Source organism: Bos mutus, chromosome 1 (genome assembly GCF_027580195.1).
Source record: "Bos mutus isolate GX-2022 chromosome 1, NWIPB_WYAK_1.1, whole genome shotgun sequence".
NCBI classification, from domain to species: domain Eukaryota; kingdom Metazoa; phylum Chordata; class Mammalia; order Artiodactyla; family Bovidae; genus Bos; species Bos mutus.
Window position 1 is genome coordinate 140,983,615 of NC_091617.1, and position 27,280 is coordinate 141,010,894.

Sequence of the window (27,280 nt, forward strand, 5' to 3'; positions counted from 1 at the left end):
TGATGGACAGGGAGGCCTGGCGTGCTGCGATTCATGGGGTCGCAAAGAGTCGGACACGACTGAGCGACTGATCTGATCTGATCTGATCTGATACACCAATACAAAGTTAAAAGTAACTATAAGAAAAGAAAAGAATCTGCCTGTCAATGCAGGGGACACGGGTTCCACCCCTGGTCAGGGAAGATTCCAGATGCCTCAGGGCAACTAAGCTCGCGTGCACCACAGCTGCTGAGCCCATGCTCTGCAACAAGAGGAGCCACTGCTAAGAGAAACTGCAAACCACAAGCAGAGAAAGCCTGCATGCTGCACTGCAATCAAAAATAAATCCATTAATTAATTTTAAAAAAGAATGAAAAAAAATTTTTAAAAAGCTACCCCACTGCTTTGTTTCTGATACATGGATAGCTGAAGCACCTGGCTAAAAGCAATTAAACCAATAATCCAGCATAGATTTTAAGACTTTAAAACTTCTAGAATGCAAACCTCAAAGGTCACAATTACCATTCATGTCACATCTGGAAACTAGATGCAATCATTGACAACGGGACACCTTTTGCAGAGATCCCTGGAAGGTCTTCCCGGCCATACGCCAATGCTCTCAGTAACACCTGTTATACGGACCAATCGTTTCTTGGCCTCTCTTCAGTGTTCAGCTGAAAAACCTAATTAAAACAACTATCTGATCAGTTTCAAGATGGGCAAACAAAATGCCCCCACCATTCCTACGGGTCCAGTTGGGAGGGATAATGACCAGGGCCAGCCTCTGCTCCTCCACCCTGAGAGTAAAAGTCCCATTTGTCAAATGGACCAGAACAAAATGGAAAAGAGATTTTAAATATAAGTAATCTTCTTTCAGGGCATTATGGTGTTTTATACACAATGGGGATTAAATGATCTCAACCCAGGCAAATATTGGCTGGGCCGTCCCTGTAACCAAGGGGTCCCCTCTTGGAATGGCAGAAGGCAGGATCACCCAATGCAAGGTCAAGCAGACCCTTCCAACCAGGGCCAGAGTGACCAGGGTTGATGTCTATTAAATACAGACAAACAGGTAGAGACCCCGATCTTGACCCTAGAGTCTTCCTACCCCAAACACAGACCTGTTCATAAGGCTCCCTTCTGAAGTTTATACATTGGGTCCTCAGAGCATCCCAATTATACCGAGCTGTTTGATATGGCTCGGGCTTCCAGGTGCATGTGTGCCAAGTTACTTTACTCACGTCTGATTCTCTGTTGTTGTTTAGTCACTAAGTCGTGTCTGACTCTTTTGCGACCCTATGGACTATAGCCCGCCAGGCTCCTCTGTCCATGAGATTCTCCAGGCAAGAATACTGGAGTGGGTTGCCATGCCGTCCTCCAGGAGATCTTCCCAACCCAGGGACTGAACCCGTGGTAAAGAATCTGCCTGCCAATGCAGGAGATGCAGGAAACATGGGTTTGATCTGTGGGGCCATAAAGAAGGGTGAAAGATGAAGAACTGATGCTAAGTTGTGGTACTGGAGAAGACTCTTGAGAGTCCCTTGGACTGCAAGGAGATCAAACCAGTCAATCCTAAAGGAAATCAAGCCTGAAGACTCATTGGAAGGACTGATGCTAAAGCTGAAGCTCCAATACTTTGGCCTGATGTGAAGAGCCAACTCATTGGAAAAGACCTTGATGCTGGGAAATACTGAAGGCAAAAGGAGAAGAGGGCAGTAGAGGATGAGATGGTTAGACAGCATCATTGACTCAATGGATATGAGTCTCCCAGCAAACTTCGGGAGATGGTGAAGGACAGGGAAGCCTGACATGCTGCAGTCCATGGGGTCTCAAAGAGTCAAACACGACTGAGTGACTGAACAACAACACTACCAGGAGGTACTGTTACTACATACTGCAGCTTAATGTGGGCTTTCCTTGGCTTAAAAATCTGAGAATGCATTATCCTCCATGGTCTCTATGCATTAAAAGACACATATAAGACACTGCCTTTAAAATGAGGGCAGGGGAGAGCTGGGTCTTTTCCAGGCTGGCTGTTAGTGTTCTACTCAGTCATATCTTCACCATTAGCCACTGCCTTGTGTTCCAACTCACAAGCAAACCCCCAGCTTGCCTGAGGGTCCTTTCAGCAGTCTACACCAGGCAAAGTACCTGAGGGCTGATTCAGCCCAGATTCCATCTGCCTGCCTCCAAACAAATAGGTGGCCCTCCCAGAAGCTCTGCCCCTATTCCGGCCCCAAAGGGTGGGGCCCCCAGGGAGGAATCTCTCACCTGCCTTTAGAAAGACCCGGCTTCAAAACAGTTTCACAAGTTGTTAGAACTTTAGCATAAATACCAGGCTAATAGGGTACCTGGAATTTCAAGTCATGCAAAACCAAAAAAAAAAAAGTCAATTAGTTCCATGGTGGCTCAGTGGTAAAGAATCTGCCTGTCAATGCAGGGGACACCAGTCCCATTCCTGGGTGGAGAAGATCCTACATGCTGCAGGGCAACTAAGCCCGTGCACCGACCTACTGAGCCTGCGCTTTAGAGCCCAGGAGCTGCAACTACGGAAGCCCGTGTGCCTACAGCCCATGCTCTGCAACAAGAGAAGCCGCTGTGAGAAGAAGCTGTTGCATCACGACTAGAGAGTAGTCCCCGCTACAACTAGATAAAAGTCCCTGCACAGCAATGAAGACCCAGCACAACCAGAAGTAAATAAATAAATATTCACTTATCCAGAAAAAAAAAGTCAACCAAATTTCCTATTTGCAACTACAACTTTGTGTTCCACTACCCTGGCAAAGGAGAAGGGGATGGCAGAGGATAAGATGGTTGGATGGACATGAACTTGGGCAAACTCTGGGAGATGGTGAGGGACAGGGAGGACTGGTGTGCTGCAGTCCATGGGGTTGCAAAGTCAGACATGACTCAGTGACTGAACAACAACACACTTGCAAAGCAAGGGGTTCACCAAGGTTTGGAGAGAGCAGAGGAGACCCAGGAATCTCTCAGAGTATATTTTAGTGTATAAATGTATAACAGACAGCCTTTAGATCGAAAAAGTCCATGTGCTCAGAATACACAATTCATACCCAGGGAGGGTTGCGGGGTTCCCCGACATATCAAGTGGAATAAGATTCTGGGGGAAATTCCAAGCAAATGCCTCAATCTGTTTGTTGCTATGGTTTCATGGAAGCAAAGGTTGGTTAGTGCCTTTCAGTTCCCCTTTTCCCATCTTCCCTCTTTCCTGGGGAGGGTGGGAGCTTAAGTGAAATGATAAACGTAAAATGATAATAATAAAAAAGGAAAGATAATAGTAACAGCACCATTTACAGTGTATCACAGTCAGAGCCTGTTTCTGGAGGCTGATTCGGGTTCAATTAAGCCTCTGCTTATTCAGTGGTTCCTGGTTCCCTCACTAGCCTCTCTATACCTTGGCTTCCCCCTCTATGCAAAGGTCACGATGCTTCCTTGGGTGGAGGAGAGCTGTGGGTGCTAAGGAGAACAGACAGAGCCTGTATAGCCCAACGACATCAGGAGCAGGTCCCTGCAGGAACTGCACAGGCCGGGGCCAGGCAGGGGTTCACCTTTACAGACACAGCCCGTGGCTCAGAGGGAGAAGGAAATACCCGACAAGCTTGGTGCCAGCCTGGATCTCTCTGACTTCTAGATCTTACTCCAGTCTGCGTGGATTTCTGTTTATTTAAAACTTTAACCTGAAGCTGATCGATGCACCATTAGAAGCCTCTGTTTATTTACAAATGACACAGACAACAAAGCTAATTCATACTTCAGGGGTAGGGCCACCCACCAAGGTAAACATCACTGCAGTCCCTCAGCACCAATGACTGTCGCTTTCCCTGGTGAGCCTTCAACATACGAATCCTGTTTACAGGGACACTCACCACGCTTGCTAAGGAAACGTGTGGCCTTTGCAGCAGGTGCCCGTCCTGCACAATCTGTCTGACCCTGGTTCATGTTCAGGGAGCTCAAATGCTGCCCGTGTAGACCTCATGCCTCCACAGGTGCATCAGGAGGGGCCACTGCTGCCACCTGAGGACGAAGAGCTGCTCTCGGGCCACTTGCAACACAGAAATTAAGTCTCCATCTTCTGGGTCAAACATTCTGGAGCAAAGCTCTTCCAGGACATGAGCAAAGAGAATGCAGCTGAAACTTGTTGCTCTTGTGTAAGAGTGTAATTACAGTCTGGGAGAGAGAAATGTGCTTGGGGCGTGTTGGGACTGGAAGGGACGACACAGAGAGCCCTGCAGAGAAGTTGAAGGGTGATGCCTTGCTCCATGAGTGCTGTAGACAGGGGTGCTTCCAGTCGCCACCTGAAAAGATGCCCTTCCAGAGGAACGCAGGTGCCCTGTCCCAGGAGCACTCCCTTAGAGAAATGCCCCAGCCGCTGGTAGGCTTGTCTCTTGGGATAAATATTTGGTGCTGTCCTCAGATCATGGCACACAGCTTCTAAAACCCTTGGAATCTCCGGAGTGATAAGAATGTCTTTTGGATGCTAAGGAGATGACTGGTGGCTGGGGACCTAGATAACAACAGGAGGCAGGGAGGAGGTCAGCACAATCAAGGCGTGATGAGAGGGGAGAAGCTTTGCCACCTGGAGCTCAGGGGAATGAATAGGGACTAGAGATGGGATCACAGACCCATGGCCTGTGGTTTAATCAGACGTCCTCTGTAATGGAACCTCCATAAAACCCTTTATCAATGGGGTTCAGAGAGCATCTGGTCCTGGAAGGGTGGCACATATAGAGGGCATGGAAGTTCCCGTCCCTTCTCCCTTCCCTGCTCCAGACACCTTTGCCATTTGGCTGTCCCTGAGCTGTGTTCTTTATAAGACACTGGTAATGGCTCAGAGGGTAAAGCGTCTGCCTACAACGTGGGAGACCCGGGTTCAATCCCTGGGTCAGGAAGATCCCCTGGAGAAGGAAATGGCAACCCCCTCCAGTACTCTTCCCTAGAAAATCCCATGGACTGAGAAGCCTGGTAGGCTACAGTCCATGAGGTCACAAAGAGTCGGACACGACTTCAATTTCACTTTCAATAGTAAGGAAGGGCTTTCCAGGTGGCTCAGTGGTAAAGAATCCTCCTGCAGTCTAGGAGACCCAGGTTTGATCCTTTTGCAGGGAGGATCCCTTGGATGGCTACACACTCCAGTATTCTTGCCTGGGAAATCCCATGGACAGGGGAGCCTGTGGGCTACGGTCCATGAGGTCACAACAAGTCAGACACGACTGAGCAAGTAAACAACAATAGTAAGGAAACTGCTTTCCCAAGTTCTGTGAGCTGTTCTAGCATAAGGAGGGGCTGTGGGAACCTTCAACCTTATAGCCAGTTGGTGGGTACAGGAAGGTCAGACCTAGGGTTGGCCCTTGACCTGAGGGGTCTGCACTGTACTTAGTGCCAGAATTGAATTGAATTGTAGGACACCCAGTTGGTGTTCAGAGGATTGGAGGACTGCTTGTTGGGTGAAAGAAAAAATGCACACATTTGGTGTCAAGAGTCACAAGTAAACCACTGAGAGGTCCCCATTCAGCCCTGGCTGCAGGGTGTGGAATGTGTAGCTCCCGTGGGTCCTGGCTGCAGGGTGCAGAATGTGTAGCTCCCATGGGTCCTGCAAGACGACTCTGATGCTCTGACCTATGCAAGACCCCACTCTCTGTGCAGGACCGGGGCAGGGGGCTTGCTGATGAACAGATATTTGTAACGGTGGTTACTTTGGCACACAGGGGTCTTCAGGGGCTGCAGGAGAAAGTCAGAGCACAGAGCACTTGGAGGGCGGGGGAGGCCCAGTTCTGTTCTGGGGGGGTCCTGCAGGGAGACTCGTTCAAACCCAAGTTGAAAAGATACCCACAAAGGGAGACCAGCACCCCATTCTCATCTGACCCAAGCCCCATTCAAGTCTTGATCCAAGACGTGACTATATACCAGCCCCCTTGTCCAGGCAGATTCCTCCTCTTCGTTACCTCAAATACCATCCACACGTCCCTTGTCAGGGCTGAGACAGGAGGATGAGAAACACGGACCCTGATGCTCTGAGGGGAGCAGAGAAAGGACAGGGCGGGGGGGTGGCGGTGGTGGTGGATGTCCTAGAATCTCCTGTCTGTATTCCTTGGACACGTTCTGTTTGTATCGTGAGGTTCTGCTGTGGATTTTCCCTTCTCAGGAATTACACTGCACCGAGAAACATGTGACGGTGCTGGTACAGGATTCAGTCTAAGTTTGGAGACCCTGGGGGTGGCTCAGACCCTGAAAGGAGGAAGGCACTGTCATCAGCTCCTGGGATGATGTCTGTCCTTCATTTAACTTGTGGATATTTGGGAACCTCCCATGGGGACACGTTACAAGAGAAATTGACTAGTCAGGCTCGACTGCTTTGCAAGCGGGTACCCTGAAATGGGCTGTGATCAGCCAAGATGCATGTCCAAGAGAGGAAGAGGTTGCATACAGGATCCAAGCACCTGGGGGTATCCTGCTCCCCACTTCCCAGGGGCCAGGTGGATCCCCACAGGGCGCCTGAGCTGGTTCCCTGGGACCACGACCCTCAACCCACTTTCCTGCATTGCTCAGGGGGCTGAGTTCCTGCCCAAGAGGAGGGCCCTGATGCCAGCACAAAGGTACTGGCAGGCGCCCAGGTCCTCTCTGGCCAAGAAAACATAGGAGTCAAGAACTATGAAGAAACTTGTAAAAGAAAACAAAATCGTGTTCACTTTCCAGTAGTTTACTGGGTGAAAAGCTTCCTAGAACAGTGTGGACAGCTGCCCGTGGTCCCATCTGCAGGGAGCAAAGGAAGGAGGGCTGAGAGCAAGGAGGAAGAGGGCAGACTTAAAAAACTTGATGCTGGGCTTCCCTGGTGGTCCCATGGTTAAGAATCCACCTTGCAATACAAGGAACACCTGTTTGATCCCTGGTTTGGGAAGATCCCCCGTGCTGGGGAGCAACTAAGCCCATCCACCACAACTACTGAGCCCATGGGCCGCAACTAGCGAAGCCCGTGCACCTAGAGCCCGTGATCTGCAACAGGAGAAGCCCACCACAGTGAGAAGCCCACACACCGCAACAAAGTGTAGCCTCCCACTTGCCCCAGCTAGAGAAAGCCCGAGGGCAGCAACAAAGACCCAATACAACCAAAATAAAAAATTAATTAATTAAATGTTTAAAAAAGAGTTAATGACAGGCTTAAAAAAAAAAAAAAGCCTGTGCAACTTCTATACATTGTTTTCAACTTTTTGATGGGTGTGCAATATTTCTGCCATGGTATTAAAACAAACACAGTTTAACCATTCACTTTCCAAACGTTGCGTTTCTGGTACTATCTATATATCAAGACCTTTAAAAATGGTCTATGGCCATTTCTCATCCCTGCTCCCTCCCCAGCACCTCCAAGCCAGTCTCTGAGCTCTGTTCTCTTAATACTGACAGTGTCAGAAATCAGGGAACAGAAACCATCCATCACAAAGGGACTTGAGGCTTATTTGTCAATAATAGGGCACTCAATCTGGAGAAGGCAATGGCACCCCACTCCACTACTCTTACCTGGAAAATCCCCTGGACAGAGGAGCCTGGTAGGCTGCAGTCCATGGAGTCGCTAAGAGTCGGACACAGCTAAGCGACTTCACTTTCACTTTTCACTTTCATGCATCGGAGAAGGAAATGGCAACCCACTCCAGTGTTCTTGCCTGGAGAATCCCAGGGACGGGGGAGCCTGGTGGGCTGCCATCTGTGGGGTCGCGCAGAGTCAGACACGACTGAAGTGATTTAGCAGCAGCAGCAGCAGGGCACTCAATCAATGCACAGGGGCACATCCCAAGCAGGGGACTCAGGTAGGCCAGGCCTACAGCAAGCTGCCCCCAGACCCCTAGCTTTTGAAACCTGGGCACTGCACCATCTGCTCACAGGGCCCCTTCCAGCTCTCACGGGCTGTGCTGGTGCCAGCATCCTGCCTTATTGCCACCAGTTTTCTCCCAACATCTCCCAGGGATTTCCCATGCTTCCTGCAGGGGTTATGGAGCTCTGAGACTCCAGGATCCACCAGGGCATGGGGAGAGAGAGCCCTTTTGCATTGCCAGGGCAAAGGACGCTGGGTCAGTGCCTGGGTGACCAATTCTGGAGTCCATGGTGGAGCTGATTGTGTGTACCTACAACCCAGGAACCCCACACCGGCCCCAGAGATACTCCCAGGCTTGAGTCTGAGGACTCAGGAGACAGTTCAGGGCAGCCTTGCTGCACTTGTGAAAAAGAGAAAACCATCTCATTGTCCATCTGCGGAAGGTGGACAAAGCTGCCTGTGCCCACCCAGAGTCGTGAACTGCAGTTCCAGCTAAATGAACTAGAGCCCCAAAAACCAACCTGGGTGAACATTCAAACTGCCATGTTCTTATAAAGAGAAAGCTTGTTGGGAAAACGTACACACAAAACAATAAACATTTGAAATGCACAAATGATGTTCAGCTGACCCAGGGTGGGGGTGGGCGGGGATACACAAGGATGGGGTTCCAGGGGCCGGGTGGGAGCTCCTTCTGGGCCCAGGGGCCAGCCAGGTATCTCCTCCTCACAGTCTGCTAAACGGTATGCATTTAACTTGACAATAAAACATCAAGATCCAAGAGGAAGCTTACACTTGAGAGTCTCTCAGCACTTCACAGAGACTTTTTATTACAAAAAATTCTTCCCATTTTTTGTGGTAGTTGACCAGTGTAATAAATAATTTCAGCCTGTGAACTGTTAGCAACTATAAAATAAACTCTGTGTAATAGCTAAATGGCTAAAATCTATATACCATGCTACAGAATTATTCACATATTATTTATAACTGTACCTATATAAATCTAGAGCTTCCCTGGTGGCACAGTGGTAAGGAACCCGCCTGCCAATACAGGAAACATGAGTTCCATCCCCGGGTCGGGAAGATCCGCTGGAGAAGGAAATGGCAACCCACTCTAGTATTCTTGCCTGGGAAATTCCTTGGACAGGGGAGCCTGGCAGGTTCCAGTCCTTGGGGTCACAAAGAGTCGGAAATGACTTAGCAACTAAACAACATTTTATAAATTATAAAATGTATGTTTATAATTTAATAAAATTTATAGATCAGTCCTGGGTGTTCATTGGAAGGACTGATGTTGAAGCTGAAACTCCAGTACTTTGGCCACCTCATGCGAAGAGTTGACTTATTGGAAAAAACTCTGATGCTGGGAGGGATTGAGGGCGAGAGGAGAAGGGGACGACAGAGGATGAGATGGTTGGATAGCATCACCGACTCAATGGACATGGGTTTGGGTGGACTCTGGGAGTTGGTGATGGTCAGGGAGGCCTGGCATGCTGCAGTTCATGGGGTCGCAAAGAGTCAGACATGACTGAGCGACTGAACTGAGCTGATATGTATATAAATTTACATATAATCCAATCATTTAAACTATACAATCAAATGGCTTTTAAATATACTAAATATTTGTTAAATACATTTCACATTGTTGTACGAGCATCACCAGCACCACCTTTAGAACGTTTCATCACCCCTTAAAATCCCATCCCCATTAGCAGTCACTGTTCACAGCCCACTCCCAGGCCCTGGACACTACTTGTCTACTTTCTGTCTCTATTGATTTATCTATTCTAAATATTTCATATGAATGGAATCTCATAATATGTGTCATGTCTGGCTTCTTCCGCTTAGTGGAATGTCTTCAAGGCTCATCCACGTGGGAGCATGTGTCAGAATCGCATTCCTTCATGAGGCCAAATAATACTCCATCATGTGGGAATGCCATATTTCATTTATCCATTCATCAGTGATGGGCCATATTTTATTTATTTTTTGGTGTAAGATGTCTGGCATTTTCAATAATTCTAAGAATAAATTCCCCCACCCCAGTTAAAAAAAAAAGAAAACCGAAATATAGTTGATTACAATGTTGTGTCAATCTCTGGTGTATAGTAAAGTGACCCAGTTATACATCCCAGTTTTAAATTGGCTTCCTGGGTGAGGAAAGGCCTCCAGCAGGTGACGGCGCCTGGCTCACCTTCTCCTGGGCCGACTGGGCCACGCTGGAGACTTGCTGCACAGTCAGCTCTAGGGGTGGCTGCAGCAGGTCCTCCTGGAAGCAGAGGAGCAGCGGGCCCTGGAACAGAAGAGCAGAGTGAGGAGACGGTGCCCTGGGAGGGTGGGGGGGCGGGGGGAGCTACTTTCTAAAGGAGATGACGTACTTGCTGCAAAGCTCTGCAGCTCTGCAGCTCTAAGAAGATGTGATATGACTTCATTTAGTTCAATGTGTGCTTCTGAAGAGCAGCCATGGACAAATATCAGTAAGAAACTCAGAGACAAAATAAAAAATGTGGCAATGAAGACGGCAGAGGGGGTTTTGAGAGCTCAGGTTCACAGTGAGAGTGGAGAAGCCCAGGCTCCCAGGAGGGTGGGTGCGCGGCTGGCCTGCAGGTGGGGCACAGCAGGTACATGGGCTGTGTTCTCCCCTTTCTCTAGGAAACCTCTCTCTAGTTTCAGAGAATCACCTCTCCCTGCCCCAAGGGGGTGCAGGCACTCTCCTTAGGTTACCCTCTTCTCCCGATGCCCAAGTGGTAGGTGGGCAGGAACCCGTGGGGAGCAGACAGGTGCTTCTCCGTGGAATTTAGGATTCCTAGCCTGGAAATGAGCCAGCCGGCAGTATTGCTCAAGGATGAGATTCCTGAGTCCCTGCTTTGAGGATCCCCAGAGCTGCCAGGCTCCTGCCCTCCATGGTCTCCTGGTTTAACTCCACCTTCAGCTCTCCACATCCTCTCATACCCTCCCAGAAATGTCCTCCACAGCTTGTCACTCTGGCAGGTGACAAGTTCTTGCAATTAAAATCTTGCGTTAAAATTCTGCATTAAGTTTTGGTCCTTACAATTAAAATCTTCAATGTAAGACATGCAAATCAATTAATATGACCACAAGGCAACAAGACTAATGCTTTATGAAAGAATAAATCAGGACTTGGATTACCAACCAGGTCTTGGTTTTTTAAAAAATAAGTTCTCTTGTAAGGCTGAACACATATGCCAACAATATGACCCTGGAACGAAACTCTCCTTCAACTCTCTTCCTGATATGCTCCAGAAAGCCCATCATCATCAAATGAGTTCTGATCACGTATTTAAAAAACAGACTCAGCCCCACAGCTCCCCACCACATCTCATCTATTTCCAAGACTCCTGGCTGTGATGAGCTGGTTCCAACTGCAAGGCAAGATCAAGGGTGGGGGATAGAAAAGGTACAAATGGCAGGAAAGCTCTCCTGGCAAGTGCAGTGGGGATGAGCAAGAATGAAGTCAGCCCAGGGCTGTTTCTTAAGAATCCCCAGTGATGCAGCGTACACCTACAGGCACAGAACACTGTCACTGACGTTCTTCTAACCTCATCTTGTCTTAGCGACATCAATCTCACCTCTACAAACCATCAGGGGAGAATTAAATCTACTTCGTGAGAGTGATGAGGTCATGGTTCGGGGGCTGCTCTGCGGATGTTCTCCATGGCTAGAGCTTGCTTTGGTGCGACCTGCTGGCCAGTGGCTTGGGGATGACATCGCCCTGTGTGCCAGGCCTCCTGGTTGAAAGAGCAGCCCCAGCACAGAATGCAGCGCTAGGCAGGAGACTGACCCCTCACAGGAGTCATTACAGCTGCTAGACCACCACCAACTCTTTGTGACCCCATGGACTATAGCCCACCAGACTCCTCTGTCCATGGGATTCTCCAGGCAAGAATACTGGAGTGGGTTGCATTTCCTCCTCCAGGGGATCTTCCCCACCCAGGGCTAGAACCCATGCCTCTTGTGTCTCCTGCACTGCAGGAGGATTCTTTATCACTGCACCATCTGGGAAGCCCCACAGCTGCTGGGGACTGCATGTGAAACAATGTACCTTCTACCCCAGCCTGAAGAGACCACGTAGACTTAAGCTGCCTGGATGTCACCTCCTGCCCCTGCCCACCAGGAGGTGCCATCTACACCCTCTTACCCATGGCACCTTCTGAATGAAAACCCTGTAGATATTCTGCTAGGAAAGTTAATGTCAAGAGGCAGGCTCACAAAGAAAATACATGATTCAGTTAAAATGAGGACCCAAAAGTTCCCCTTCCCTTTCTGATTGATCCTGGAGTTTCAGAGAGCCCAGCCTGTATGCAGCAAAATCCCTGTATCTCTGCACTCTGTCCGTGGGCAGGCAGCCTTGTTCCAGACTCAATCCCACTCAGACCAAAGAAAGACTTTACATCTACAAGGAAAAGCAACAGGCAGGAATTGCCAGGAGAACAACTGAAAAAGAAACACAAGACACCAGCTCTCCGGGACATTAAGACACACTACAGAACCTCTGTGGGCTTCGCAGGTGGCACAGTGATAAAGAATCTGCCTGCAGTGCAGGAGATGGAAGAGATGTGGGATTGATCCCTGGGTCGGGAAGATCCCCTGGAGTAGGAAATGGAAACCCACTCCAGTATTCTTGCCTGGATAATGCCATGGACAGAGGAGCCTGGTGGGTTACAGTCCATAGGGTCACACAGAGTCAGACACAACTGAAGTGACTTAGCATGCATGCATGTACAGAACCTCAAGGATTCCAGGCGTGTGGTACCAGCCCATGAACACACAGATGACCAGTGGGGCCAACACCGGGCATTCAGAATAGACCCCAACGTGTATGGAAACAGTCAGTGACAAGAGTGGCATCCCAAATCACTGGCTAAAGATGGAGCTGTGAAAAATCGGGATGTGGGAGGAGCCCCAGATAGAACACAAACGTAACCACACAGGGAAAGGACACAACCGCCAGAAGCGGCAGGAGACAGAGTGAACCTGAGAAACCGGAAAACAGGGTCCTGGCTGCACATAAACGCGAGAATCTAGGCAGGAAATGTGCTTCTCACGGGGGTACAGGTCAGCAATCCAGAAAGGACGTTATATGTACGCTGGAGTTGACCAAATAAGTACGTTACAGACACTGAGTCCCAGATGCCTCGCTCTTGGAGGAGGAAGTTAGAGATAAGGAAAGGGGAAGATGAAAATGAACTCTGTGCCATTGACCTGGAATCTTGGTGATCAGTATTTGTTGCTCAGTGGCTCAGTCATGTCCGACTTCTTGTGACCCCATGGCCTGTAGCACGCCAGGCTTCCCTGTCCTTCATCATTTCCCAGAGTTTGCTCACACTCATGTCCATTAAGTCGGTGATGCCATCCAACCATCTCATCCTCTCTTGCCCCTTTCTCCTCCCGCCTTCAGTCCTTCCCAGGATCAAGGTCTTTTCCAACGAGGTGGCTCTTGGCATCAGGTGGCCAAAGTATTGGAGCTTCAGCTTCAGCATCAGTCCTTCCAATGAATATTCAGGGTTGATTTCCTTTAGGATTGACTGGTTTGATCTCCTTGCCATCCAAGGGACTTTCAAGGGTCTTTTCCAGCACCACAATTTGAAAGCATCAATTCTTTGCTCAGCCTTCGTTATGGTCCAACTCTCATATACATACACGACTACTGGAAAATCCATAGCTTTGACTATATGGGCCTTTGTCAGCAAGGTGATATCTCTGCTTTTTTAACACATTGTCTAGTTCTGTCATAGCTTTCCTTCCAAGGAGCAAGTGTCTTTTAATTTCATGGCTGCAGTCATCATCTGCAGTGATTTTGTAGTCCAAGATAATAAAATCTGTCCCTGTTTCCATTTTTCCCTCATCTATTTGCCATGAAGTGATGGGACAAGGTGCCATGATCTTAGTTTTTTGAATGTTGAGTTTTAAGCCAGGATACTTGGAATGGTTTGCCATTCCTTTCTCCAACAGCATGAAAGGGGTGTCAGCATAGTCATGATTTTGAAGATAGAGGCAGAGAGACGCGTTACATGAATCTGTGCCACCCATATGTATCTTTCCTAGGTCTGTTCACTAAGAGGGTCTAGAAGCAATGAGACCCCAGCAGTAATAAGCACCCCTGATGCCCAGATCTTGTATTCTAAATAATTCTTTAGTAAAAGGAATCAGAGCTGCTTGGAGAAGTGGTCAAATCCAGGGCCAGAGAAGAAGAAAATACAAGATGAGTCTACAACAAACATCTTGCAGAACCATCAAGGAAATGCTAATATATATATATTAGCATATATATATATATATAAATATATATATATATAAATGCTATATATATATATATATATGTGTGTGGAAGAACACAAAAGAGCTTCTAGTGGCCAAAACAACAGTTTAAACAACAGAACAAATAGTGACGGTACTGGATTATAGGGGCTTCCCAAGGGGCACAGTGGGCAAGAATCCGCCTGCCAATGCAGGAGAGGCAACAGACTCAAGAGACGAAGTTTCGATCCCTGGGTTGGCAAGATTCCCTGGAGTAGGAATCGGCATTCCACACCAGTATTCTTGCTTGGAAAATTCTATGGACTAGGAGCCTGGCAGGCTATAGCCTCTGGGGCTGCAAAGAGTTGGACATGACTGAGCACATGCATGCTGGGTTGTAACCCATGGAATAAAGCAAATATCCATGAATACACACTTATGTAAATACTCAAAAAAATGTATAGATGGAAGAGAAGTGTCAGCTCTCTCTTGCAACAGAATTCCAATGAATAAATGCAGAAGGAAAGACAGAAAAAGAGAAAATCATCATTAGGCAAACTCCACAGAAGTGTTGCAGACTAGATACGTGGATGCCAAAATCAGTGTGCGAAAGTGTGAGGAGTAACAGGATTTGTGCAGTCTCAAAGTATCTCCCCAAGATATTTGTTAACTATAGGGAGAGAGGATAAGGGAGACGTAAGATACAAGAAGAGAAATGGGTGGAAATCACCTTAACACAGGGATCAAGGCCACAGTCCCCATTGGTAAGCCACGCTGACGTCATAAACCCATGAAACAGTACACTCAAAGGGGCACATCCCTTCTGTGGTTTGTGGAACTGCAGCCCAATTGTGCAAAATGCCGAACTGAGGGATATTTGGCAAAACAGCAATCAATACTCTTCAGAGTTGTCAAGGTCATGAAAAAACAAGGGAAGACTAGGAAACTCTTACAGACTGCTGGAGACAAGCACAAAGCAACAACTCAACAAATGTAGGACCTGAACGGGACCCTGGAACAAGAAAAGGACACTGGTGGAAAACAAGGGAAACCAAGCAGAGTCTGCAGTTTATTAAAATGTTTTGTTAATTTCTTATATTGTTACAATGCTAGTATCATTGTACCATGAAATATAGTAACACTGTGCCAACGTTAATTTCTTATATTAGAATAACATTAATATCATTGTGCAGGTCAGGAAGCAACAATTAGAACTGGACATGGAACAACGGACTGATTCCAAATAGGAAAGGGAGTACGTCAAGGCTGTACATTGTCACCCTGCTTATTTAACTTATATGCAGAGTACATCGTGAGAAATGCTGGACTGGAAGAAGCACAAGCTGGAATCAAGAATGCCGGGAGAAATATCAATAACCTCAGATATGCAGATGACACCACCCTTATGGCAGAAAGTGAAGAGGAACTAAAAAGCCTCTTGATGAAAGTGAAAGAGGACAGTGAAAAAGTTGGCTTAAAGTTCAACATTCAGAAAACTAAGATTATGGCATCTGGTCCCATCACTTCATGGGAAATAGATGGGGAGACAGTGGAAACAGTGTCAGACTTTATTTTCTGGATCTCCAAAATCACTGCAGATGGTGACTGCAGCCACGAAATTAAAAGACGCTTACTCCTTGGAAGGAAAGTTATGACCAACCTAGACAGCATATTCAAAAGCAGAGACATTACTTTGCCAACAAAGGTCCATCTAGTCAAGGCTATGGTTTTTCTAGTAGTCATCTATGGATGTGAGAGTTGGACTGTGAAGAAAGCTGAGTGCCGAAGAACTGATGCTTTTGAACTGTGGTGTTGGAAAAGACTCTTGAGAGTCCCTGGGACTGCAAGGAGATCTAACCAGTCCATTCTAAAGGCGATCAGTCCTGGGTGTTCTTTGAAAGAAATGATGCTAAAGCTGAAACTCCAATACTTTGGCCACATCATGAGAAGAGTTGACTCATTGGAAAACACTCTGATGCTGGGAGGGATTGGGGGCAGGAGGAGAAAGGGACAACAGAGGATGAGATGGCTGGATGGCATCACCGACTCGATGGACGTGAGTTTGAGTGAACTCCGGGAGTTGGTGATGGACAGGGAGGCCTGGTGTGCTATGATTCATAGGATCTCAAAGAGTCGGACACGACTGAAAAACTGAACTGAATATCATTGTACTATGAATTGGCACTGTGGTAAAGAATCCACCTAACCAATGCAGCAGACACAGGTTTGATCCCTAATCCGAGAAGATTCCACATGCCTCGAAGCAACTAAGCCCGTGTGCCACAACTACTGAGGCTGTTCTCCAGAGCTCGGAAACCTCAACTACTGAGCCCACTCACTGCAACTACTGAAGCCCGTGCGCCCTGGAGCCCATGCTCTGCAACTAGAGGGTAGCCCCAGCTCTCTTCAACTAGAGAAAAGCCCAGCCCAGGGCAGCCAAAAATAAAAATAAATTTAAAAAGTTTTATAGTAACACTGTACCAATGTTAATTTTTTATACTGTTACAATGTTAATATCATTATGTTATGAATTATACTAATATTGTACCAATGTTAATTTCTTATACTGTTACAATTTTAATGTTGTACTATGAACTATAGTAACACTGTATCAATGTTAATTTTTATACTGTTACAATGTTAATATCATTGTACTATGAATTATAGTAACATTGTACCAATGTAATTTCTTGTTTCTGATTATTGCGGCCCTGTATGGTTATGTAGGCTGGATAAGGAAAGGATAGAGACTCTGAATTGTTTTCACAACTTTTCTCTAAATCTAAAAGCAGTAAAAAATTTTAAAGTTTTTTTTAAGGGGATGTTACAAGAAAGCAGCCCATCTTGACCCTATTGGCTAACGGCTTCACACAGATGTCATCTCATCTGGACTAGCTGCCGTTTCCCAGACTGAACCCCAAGTTATCCTCTTCCAGAGATGAAGCACAGAGAGGTCAGGGCTTGCCCAAGGTCACACAGCCCCAGAGCTGCCTGCCAACCTAAGCAGAGAAGACACAGCTCTTCCAAGCAGCTCAAGAGGTCCCCTCCCTACTCAACAAGCCGGGGGGCTGGCGGGAGTGGAAGTTAGCTTTGGCTGCATTTTAGTTGACATTAACACTACGCCCACTCTTCCTTCCCCTGAATCCCCATCTTGCTGAGAGAATGGGTGAGCGCAAAGAACAACCTGAACTGGCATCTCTTCCTCGTTTCTACTGACAATCTGCAGAGTCATCAGTGAGCCTCCTTTAGGTTGATGCTTTACAAGTGAAAAACAAAGCACATTAAACAGCTTGCTTGGCCCAGGCTTGGCCAGCTCCCAAGCAGGGGAGGCCTGAGTCCAGACAGGCTGAGGTACATCACCACCGTTTCTCCCCTTCAGTGACAAGTTTCTAACAGGGGCTGTTATTCATGCCCTGAGACAGCTGAGCACTCGGCACCGGGTGGGCTGCGCCTGGATGGACAGAGCTCTGGCCTCCCTCACAATCCTGGGAGCTGATGAGGGCACCAGTGACCCCACAGTGCTGCTGGGGTGGGAGTGGGGCAGCATTCACCAAAAAATGGGGAGGAGGGATTTTTGTTCTGAGACCTGAAATACTGCTGTTGTTTTTCAGTCGCTCATTCACATCCGACTCTTTGCAACCCCATGGACTGCAGCACACCAGGCTCCCCTGTCCTTCAACGTCTCCCAGAGTCTGCTCAAATCCAAGTACATGGAGTCAGCAATGCTATCTAACTATCTCATCCTCTGCCACCCCCTTCTCCTATTGTCTTCAGTCTTTCCTAGCATCAGGGTCTTTTCCAGTGAGTCGGTTCTTTGCATCACATGGCCAAAGTATTGGAGCTTCAGCTTCAGCATCAGTCCTTTCAATGAATATTCAGGGTTGATTTCCTTTAGGATTGACTGCTCTGATCTCCTTGCAGCCCAAGGAACTCTCAAGAGTCTTCTCCAGCACCACAGTTCGAAAGCGTCAAGACAAAGGCTGAATAAGTGTTGGGGATAGAAGGAATGCCCTGTGGGAAGACCCCACACAGGAAAGAACCCAATGTTTGAGCAACAGAAAGGAGAGTAATTCGACGGTCAAGTGAAGGGTGACTTGACTCAAGGTCACCTTCCCATTTTTACCAGCTGACCACTTATACTGTGGCCACCATCGGTGCTCAAGGACCTTGAATTTTTGTGAGCAGCACTTGAAGGAAGCTCATTACAGAACAAGAAACCTCCAAGTCAGGTCACTTTGTTTACTCCTCAAATTGCTGCAGCTCATATACAAGGCAGAGCTATTAATACCATGTTTTAAGTTCACACGGCATTTTCCGTTTTTTTTTTTTTTCTTTTTCTTTTTTTTTTATGAAGACCACAAATTGTCCTACAGTCTTGGTCATCTACATTTAGAACATTCCTCTGAAAAGAATCCTGGGGCAAAGGACTAAAGAAACAAACAGCTTCATGACTCTCCCCACCAGGGCCTGGGCCTACTCAAGCAACCCATTCCCAGACAAGTCCAGAACATGGTGCTTGCTCTCAGACCACTGCTCCCCACATGTAGTCCCAACAGCATCAGCCTTGGGAGGGAGGCTCTGTCCAGCCTGTGGGTAGGGGTTCTCAAGACCATGGGCTCTGGCTTTCAGAGCTGGTGACCTGCTGTGGAAAGAGCAGCCCCAGAGTCAGCGGTGGGTGTCAAGGGTGTGGACTGCTGCTGGGGTGATGTCACCCCAAACCACTTTGTAAATATTCACGGAAATGCAAAGTGAAAACCTCTACTGTTGCCCTCAGATAACAGGCAGGGCATTAGTTCCCAGGTTGGTGACTGAACCAATCCTGGGATCTTCCCGTTCTCATGGACCGAGCCGCGATCAGAGCAGCTGATGTCAGGTGTTTGCAATGCCAGTGTGGAGAGGTGTTGCTGGATGGGGGGACTTTAACTGACTGAATGCTGGCTGGCGTATGGACACTGTGTGTGTCCAGCAGCTTCTCTCTAGTGAAGAGCTAGCCTCGGGAACTTGTGAAACATACAGTAGCCTCCCTGTACCCTGCTGACTCCCTGGGTCTGAAGTGGGGGAGGTGGCAGGCATGCATATTCTTTCAAAGGTCTCTAGGCAATTTGCCAGTGTTCCCCAAATACCAGGCATGTGCTGCCAGAGCAGCCACGCTCTCTTCATCTGTCTCTCCAACTCAGCATCCTGTCTAATCATAAGGAGTAAGGGTCAAAACCCTGCAGGACCCCCTGATACAAGGAGCCTGCCCTGCCTCAGTCACTGGTCATCCAGGGTCAAAGGAGACTCCACAAGTTACTAACCATCTTTAACTCCCTGGAGACACGAGCCCCATTGTTGGGGATGATGTGTTAAACAATCGTACCCTTTGATCCTTTCTTGCTGGACTGAAGGAAATATTTGAGTCTCAAAGTCAAATTTGCTGCCCATGGGGGACCATGGACCCTTGCAGATGTAGATGAACCATGAAGACCCCTGGCCCTTTGTTCTAGCTCAACACTGGCAAGTCTCTCCAGTTCATAGTCCTCTGTCTCCCCTTTTGGAGAAGGAAGAGGTGCTGCTAGAAGGGTTTAGGGTTCCTTGCAGTCCTAAGATACGAGCTGGGGTAAAACAGGATGAGAGGAGTTGCTCCACTCCGGAGAGAACTCCACCTTGCACAGAAGATGCTAGAGACGACTGAGTTACTGCCAGTCCCCCAGCGACAGGAGTGCTCTCCTCTTGGGCCAGGGCATGGCGTGGGGGCAGGAGGGGCCTCTAAGCTGGCTCGCTGAGCCGAACGCGGACTTGGAGTTGTCAACCCTAATCGGGGATTAGTGGGAATCGAGCTGAAGGGAGGACAGAGGGAGAGTCCCGCAGGGCTGGCTGCCAGGTCAGGACACCCACTAAAAACAGCAGGGCCTGCTCACCCACACTGCCACTAGTGCTGCGATCGGATGGCCCAGGACAGGGGAGGGGGCGTGCCAAGGCCATAGTAGCAGTTACCCAGATCCTATCTGATGGGCTGCCATCTATGGGGTCGTACAGAGACGGACACGACTGAAGTGACTTAGCAGCAGCAGCAGCAGATCCTATCAGCCTGCAGAACCTTCCATTTGAATTCAAATCAAGCAACACGTCCAGGTACCAGAGAGAGCAGAGTCACACACACACACACACACACACCACACACACAGCCCCCCCCCCACACACACACACTGAGCCACCTGATATCACACTCAGACCCAACTGCTGTCAGAGAAGACTTAGAGCTGCCTTGAGCTTATACTCAGTATATCATTGTCCCTTCCAGGCAGGAGTTCTGGAAAAACTAGTGTCTAAGATTCTGCAGTGCATGGTGAATAGCAGAGGACAGGCAAATAAGCCAAACCTCCCCCAACTCAAGCCCCCAGCCGAGGCCTCCGCCCACACAGATGCAAGCGAGCAGGAAGAAAGGTCTTCATTCGAAAACTTCAGGTATTTTCTCCAGTTACTCGAAGGGCTGCCCGCAAATTCCAGGGCAGAGATTTCCTCCTTTCTCAGCCCTCCAGGCACACAGGTAATCTGGAAGCTTCCAATCAAGGCAATTGCAGGTTCTGAGCCAATCAGGAAATGTCAGGGAGCCAGGCAGAATGGTTTAAGCAGGACTGTCCCAGACTTACAGGAGGGAGGGTTGTGCCTCTGCCTGACTCTCTCAAGGGCCCCAGCGTGACAACAGGGCCCTACAGATCAGCTCCAAAAAGGCTAAGAAGCAGAATCAGTGGCCCACATCATGCCCCTGTCTCTTCCAGCTGAGACAAGACTTTCACCCGCTCACAACTCCAGCCTGCAGTGTACTCAGCCCTAGTGCCCAAGCCCAGGATACCCGGTCAAGCAGGGGTCAATGACAGCAGCTTTGAGGGGAAACAAATTTGTGTTTGCTTGTCCAGGTGAGGTCACGGGGCTTCAGGGCTCCCACAAGAAATGGGGTGGTTCCTCTGAAGAGCTGTCCGGTTCTGGCAGCAGGGGTCACAGACTCCAGGCACCAGGGCAATCGGAAGTCAAATGACCTTGAAGGCTTTTTGCACCCAAAAGGCATGGTAATTTTTTCCCAGAGTTCAGAACACGGTGTTTTGTTGGATTTACACTCATTCGCACTCAAAGCTTTTCTGTTTTTTAAGTCCATGGCTACATGAGTCAAGGCCATGGCACAAGGACCAGACAGAGGGCTCGCCATGGAGTATTCTGAAGGCTGATAGTTTAGACACACAGCATTTGCTGTTTCCAAAGCAAAAGGCCATGGGCTTCTCCACTAAGTTCCCAAGCAGGTGGAGGGGCGTGTACATCTGAGAGCAAGGAGGACTGGCAAAGACTTAGTGCCCCAGACCCACCAGGCCTTCATTCCTCCTACGGAATATTTAGAAACAGCAGACAAGAGGAGCGCATCATTAAACCAAGATGCCTTAAGAGTAACAATAAGCCACCCAGTCATTAACTAGACCAGGAACACAACCACAGGTGCCCAAGGCAACAGAGTTCAGACTAAGCCCCTGAGTTTTCATTTCAAGCTTCATTTCAAGGCAATCACAGGTTCTGAGCCAATCAGGAAATGTCAGGGAGCCAGGCAGAATGGTTTAAGGAGGACTATCCCAACCAGCAGGTAGCTGGGTTCAAATCCTAGCTCTGCCACCCACGGGCTGTGTGACCCTAGGCAGGCTACTTAACCTCTCCAGGCCTCAGTTTCCCCCACCTCTAAAATGTTGAGGACGCCTTTGCTCCAGGAACTGTGAGGATTCAGAGACGATTCCATGTACCTGAAGCCCCAGCACACGTCTGGCCAGTAGCTGCCCTCGATGGTCACTAATTATAAGTGCTAACCTTTGGGTAATATATTCTGGGTAAAATTCAGCTCCATAGACGGAAGCATATTTGGTTCAGAGTGATTCATAAATCAGGTGCAAAAGCGGTCCAGTGTCCAGGCGAATACGGGAAACCACCTGGGATGCCGGCCAGGAAGGGCAGGTAAGAGCCAGAGGGGAAGTGGCCCCTGGACAAATCCCTCCAACAGCCAGGCTGTCCCTCTGGCACGCTTCACGTCAGGGTAATAAAACCTAATCACTCCGCCTTCATTCCCCATCGACGGTCCTCCGTCTCCAGGTCTTTCTAACTTTCAAGGATGCTTTGCCCCTTGAGGCAGTCAAGGGCTGTGGAGAGGCTCCAGGGAAGAAGAGCCTGAAGACACCCCGAGATCACCGCGCCCGACCCCGCAGCACGGCCGTTCTCACAGAAACTTACCCCCTTCCGTTTGGCCTCATCGTTCAGGGCGGTCACCCAGGCGGCCTGCCACTGGCTCCTCCAGCTGTTCAGAGTCAGGATCCAGGCGAGCAGCGCATCCGACTCTGGGCGCTGGCAGTCGCCAGGCTCCGCCGCCCGCCTTCGGGAGCGGGGTCGCGCCCTGGCCAGCGCCCACTGCGCCAGGTACAGGCCCACCGTGCCCAGGGCCACGACGAAGAGAGCCACCAAGACCAGCCACAGGACCTCATCGAGCCACGAGCCCAGGCGGGACATGGTGATGGCGCATACCCGGCACGCCTCGCCCCAACTTCCCAGGAAGCCCCCGGCCGGGCGCACAGCCCGCGGGCGGCAAGCTCAGGACATCAGCTCGCCGCCGGCAGGGACTCGCGGGGGGCGGGAAGGGGGCGCGGCGGGCCGATCAGGGCAGCTGGCGGTGCGGGCCCCGGGCGCTGAGAGGCCGGGCGGACGGGGTGAGCGGGAGGAAAAGCCGGCCGGCGCGCGACGGCCACGGCCCAGGACTGCGCCTCCAACCCCGCGCACCTGGCAGATAGAGACGCGGCCGGCGTTCCCGACTCGGGCGTCTGGGCTGTTCCCGGGCCGCGGCCGGCCGCGCTTCCTCCTGCGCGCGCCGCCCCAGGCGTCCCGCCCGCGGCCCAGTGGCGGCCGGAGAAGGCTTGGGCCGCGGGGCGGGGGAGGGGGCGCGGCCTGTGGGGCGGGGCCGGGCCGGGGTCGGGGCGGGGCCTGTGCCTCCCTTGTGCCTGGGTCGTCGCGTCCGTCCCCGCCCACGCCGCCCGCCCGCACGCCCTCTTAAAGGCCCGGCGTCCGGCTCCGCTGTCGGCCCCGCCCCCGCCGCGGCCTCCGGCCGGCCGGCCACGTGCGCGCGCCGCCCGCCCGCTTCAGGGCCTTCCCAGGGCGGCGGCGGCGCGGCGTCTTCCGAACCTGACCTGTCCACAGCGTGGCGACGCGAAAGCGCGGGACTTTCCAATTAGCCCGACGCCGAGGCTGCAGTGGGGCAGTCTGGCTGGATTTCCATGAGCATCTGTGCACACATGTGTGCACGTGTGTGTGTGCATATTTGTGTGCGTGCGTATGGAAGGGTGATTTCTAGGGTTGCCGTCTGCCCGCCAGCAGAATACTGAATCTGGTTTTCACATCCTTGGAAAGTCCCTGGAAACCCACCATTCGCACTCTGAAGTCTGGACCCTCCCTTGCAGAGCTGCCGTGGTATCTCCCAGGAGCGTCAGAAAGAAGGCTCATTAAGAAGTTTGTGCCCATGGAAGCGTGTGACACCTCCTGGCGCCCCTCACCTTGCAGAGTGAGCCCCCATCATTAGGAAATGCCTCAAGGCACTAGCCTGAGATTCTGACAAACCTGAACCCTAAGTTAGTGATTTGCTTGTCCTTCTGCAGCTGTATGAAGGGGATTTGACCTTGAATTGGGTTGACTGAACCTGGGCACAGAGGTGTCTCTCTGGCTGGGTCTGATGGTGCCAACCAGGGTCTGCCTGTCTGATACCATCAGTATGGGTCCTGGCCCCACCACTGCAGCAGAGGGTCCTCAATGATTCCTCCCCAACCCTTCCTTTCCAACCTGGCTCAGGGAGAGACTGATAAGACGGACTAGTGTCTGGCCAATGGACATTAGGATCTAGATCTGGCTGGGAGGTTGGTGGCATTTATTGACAACTATTATGCACAAATCCTGGAAACAGTAGAGCAAAGAGAACCACAGAAAGATGCTATGACAGATCTGCCCTGGATGCCAAATATTAGAGACAAGGCTGAGGTGCAGGCTGGAAAGGGCGAGCTTGGTGTAAGGGTATTTGAAGAAGTGTGTGTGTGCAAAGGCCCTGAGGCCTGCATGTGGCTCAGTACCCCAAGGCATAGAATGTGAGTGGGATGTTGTGAGGGTTGCAGTGGGGTAGGAGGTGGGGCAGAGGCTGTACCTGGAGCACCTGAGTTATGGATAATAGATTGTGCCACAGAAAAGGAGAAGCAACAACCTGTCTTAAGCAGAGTGGAAAAATTGAATTTTACAAAGATCACACCTAGCAACACGTGGGACTAGATTGGAAGAAAGTGGGAGAGGGCAGAGAGACCAACTAGAAGGGGATCTCAAGGGTCCACAAGAAGGGTTTAACACAGGCCTGGTGCATGGCATGGGGCAGAATGGGCCGCCACAGAAGAGGACATTTCTGGCTTAGAGACTGAAGGCAAGGAGATGAGGGTGGATGAGGTTTTTTTGTTTTTTGTTTTAATTTTACTGAAGTATGGACTTCCTAGGTGGCTCAGTGGTAAAGAACCCACCTACCAATGCAGGAGACACAGGAGACCTAAGTTTGATCCCTGGGTAGGGAAGATCCCCTGGAGGAGGAAATGGCAACCCACTCTAATAATTCGTTCCTGGAGAATCCCGTAGTCAGATCCTGTAGCCTGGTCGGCTACAGTCCATGGGATTACAAAGAGTCTGACGTGACTTAGCAACTCAACAACAACAACAAAATTGAAGTATAGTTGATCTACAATGTTGTGTTAATGTCTGCTGTACAACAAAGTGACTCAGATCTATATATACATTCTTTTTCATATCCTTTTCCATTGCAGTATTTCAGGATCATGAATATAGATCCCTGTGCTATAGAGTAGAACCTTGTTGTTTATAGAGTAAGTTTGATATGGTGAGAGCAGCCAAGGAGTTTACACTCAAGGGCCTGATTTTCTTTGAGAGTGAAGTCACTCAGTCGAGTCCAACTCTTTGTGACCCCATGGACTATAGCCTGCCAGGCTCCTCCATCCGTGGGTTTTCCAGGCAAGAATACTGGAGTGGGTTGCCATTTCCTTCTCCAGATCTTCCCCACCCAGGGATCAAACCCGGGTCTCCCACACTGCAGGCAGACTCTTTACCGTCTGAGCCATCAGGGAAGCCCCTTTATCTGAGAAGGAGGTAGGAATTGGGAGGTAGGTGGACTGAGAGCCCTAGTGGGAGACAGGACTGGAAGCTGGCAGGTAGGAGAATTCATCAAATGGCCCAGGTGAGCGGGAGCCAAGGAGAACCAGCCCTTCCCCGGTAGGTCTGATATCAGGTCTGACCTTCTAAAAGCGGAAGTGCTGTGATCCTATCAGTTTCCAGCAAGTTACCAATCCCTTAAACCGTAGCTCACCCCTCAGCACCCACACCGGAAAGGGTTGAGAATTGCTTTTCTTTTCTCAGAAATCTCTTCTTCTAATTACTTTCTGATCTGTAGCCAGACCTATGCAGTTCAATAATCCAAGTCAGGCTGGCCTCCTTGCCAGAATAACTGGGACAACTGGGTACCCCAGGCTCTCCGTCTCCCTGTTCCATGATGAGTACAGGTGTGCACTTGTGCACTGGCTGGGTGGCAGGTGGGAGACGGCCGTCCGCACCCCGTGTGACTGGTGGAACCAGTCTCATTCCTCTGCTGCCGTATCTCTGGGGCACGCTACCCGCACTGGCTCATTTAGAGGCTTGTCACACACTGTAAACTAACAACCACCCCAGTCTGGAATTCGTCACGTGCTCTAAGTTTTTTCAAAGGGAAGATAAACATATAAGTATTGAATTGTTTCTGTGTAGAAGCAAAGTGAAGGAAAAGGAGGGATGTCACGGGCTCACAGGAACACACAGCTGGCCAAAATGTGCAATAGGAACTAAAACTCTTCTTGTAAACCGAGGAAAAAGAGCAGACTGCCTTCACTTCTGCTCTGTCACCTGGTCCCGTCCGTCCGGTGTGTGGAGGATACTGGACGGCTCAGTCTCTAGGGAGAGCAGCATTCCCCTGACGTGTGATGACAGTCCTTAACCCTGTAGCCCTTCAACCCAAGGGACCAGGCCATGATTCTACCCAGGAAGGAACTTTGCTGTCACCCCCTAAAACCTCCCGGTGGGTCAGGGACCATAACACTCTGCAGCAGTGGCTTGCTGCTGTTAACCCCACCTCAAAGGAAACCACTGTGCTTTGAATCCTCTGAGCCCCGGAACTGAGCTTCTGTGAGCAGGCAGGGTGGGGGTCTAGGGGTCTGGGTGCAGGGGAGGGGCTCATAGGTACTTGCTGGCCATTGTCCCCAAGCCTGTAGGCCCAAGGAAAACCATCTACACCTCAACCTACTGGGCCGCCAGAGGCAGCCACCTGCCTGGAATTCTCCAGGAAGGCCTGACTCTGAACCTTGGACCATGTGGGTCCCAGAGCAGCAGAGAGGAAACAGCAGACACTGTGTTTCGAAGGCCTCCTCAGACAATGCTCTGCAGCAACTGGCTGTGAGCGCACAAGAAGCAGGGGAGAGGCTTCTTGTCCCATTTGGTGGCTCATCTGTTTCCATGCTGCTGTTCTATTGTCTCCCTCTACCAAGCCCAGGAGGCTCTGTGAGGATGATGTTACTTTTTAAAATAGTATGTCTAGGATCATATATGTTTCATAACTACATACAAAGTTATTAACACTAGAAAGTACTCATTACCATTGAACCAGATATTCTTATGGTCTTTTAAAAACACTTAACAAAAAAGTGGGATTAAGTACTTACTAAAAATGTCACTAAATTTCCACCGAATTATCTTAAGTTTCCAGAAGAGGAAAGGGACAAATTTAGTAAGCCTCTAGTTTGTCCCTGACTTGGTGGGGACTCTTCTTCACACTGTAGCAGTTTGCTTGAGGGTGACGAGGAGGACAGCTTAAAGTATAAACTTGTGCCCGCGTTGCCCGATGGACAGACGTACTGACGGATGGGCAGCCTGGGCCCCAGCGGGGCTGTGATGGGCCACTTGGAAATGCAAACGCGCAGCTTCTTCCTCTGTGTTTGACAGAAGACATTCCGAGAATTCCTTCTTAGCGAAATGCCTTTTAAGACTTGGCTCTATGCCCTTAGCTGTGGGGGTCCGCGGGGACATTTGACCCCATCTCTTCGGCTGCATCGGCAGGACTTAGTCACTTCCACAGTCGGAGGCTGGGGGCTGGGGGCC

General features: G+C 49.8%; 1 protein-coding gene across 1 annotated transcript in view; it reads right to left on the reverse strand.

The window, feature by feature from the left end:
• The window catches only part of C2CD2 (C2 calcium dependent domain containing 2), a 62,061-nt gene extending 39,081 nt beyond the window's left edge, over positions 1-22,980 (reverse strand). The window contains exons 1-2 of the mRNA XM_005893023.3: positions 22,304-22,980; positions 9,996-10,094 (exon numbers count right to left, since the gene is read on the reverse strand). Of these exons, the coding sequence (XP_005893085.1) occupies positions 9,996-10,094; positions 22,304-22,576 (372 nt within the window). The 5' untranslated portion in view covers positions 22,577-22,980. The remainder of the gene's footprint in view (positions 1-9,995; positions 10,095-22,303) is intronic.
• Positions 22,981-27,280: the final 4,300 nt, after the last annotated feature.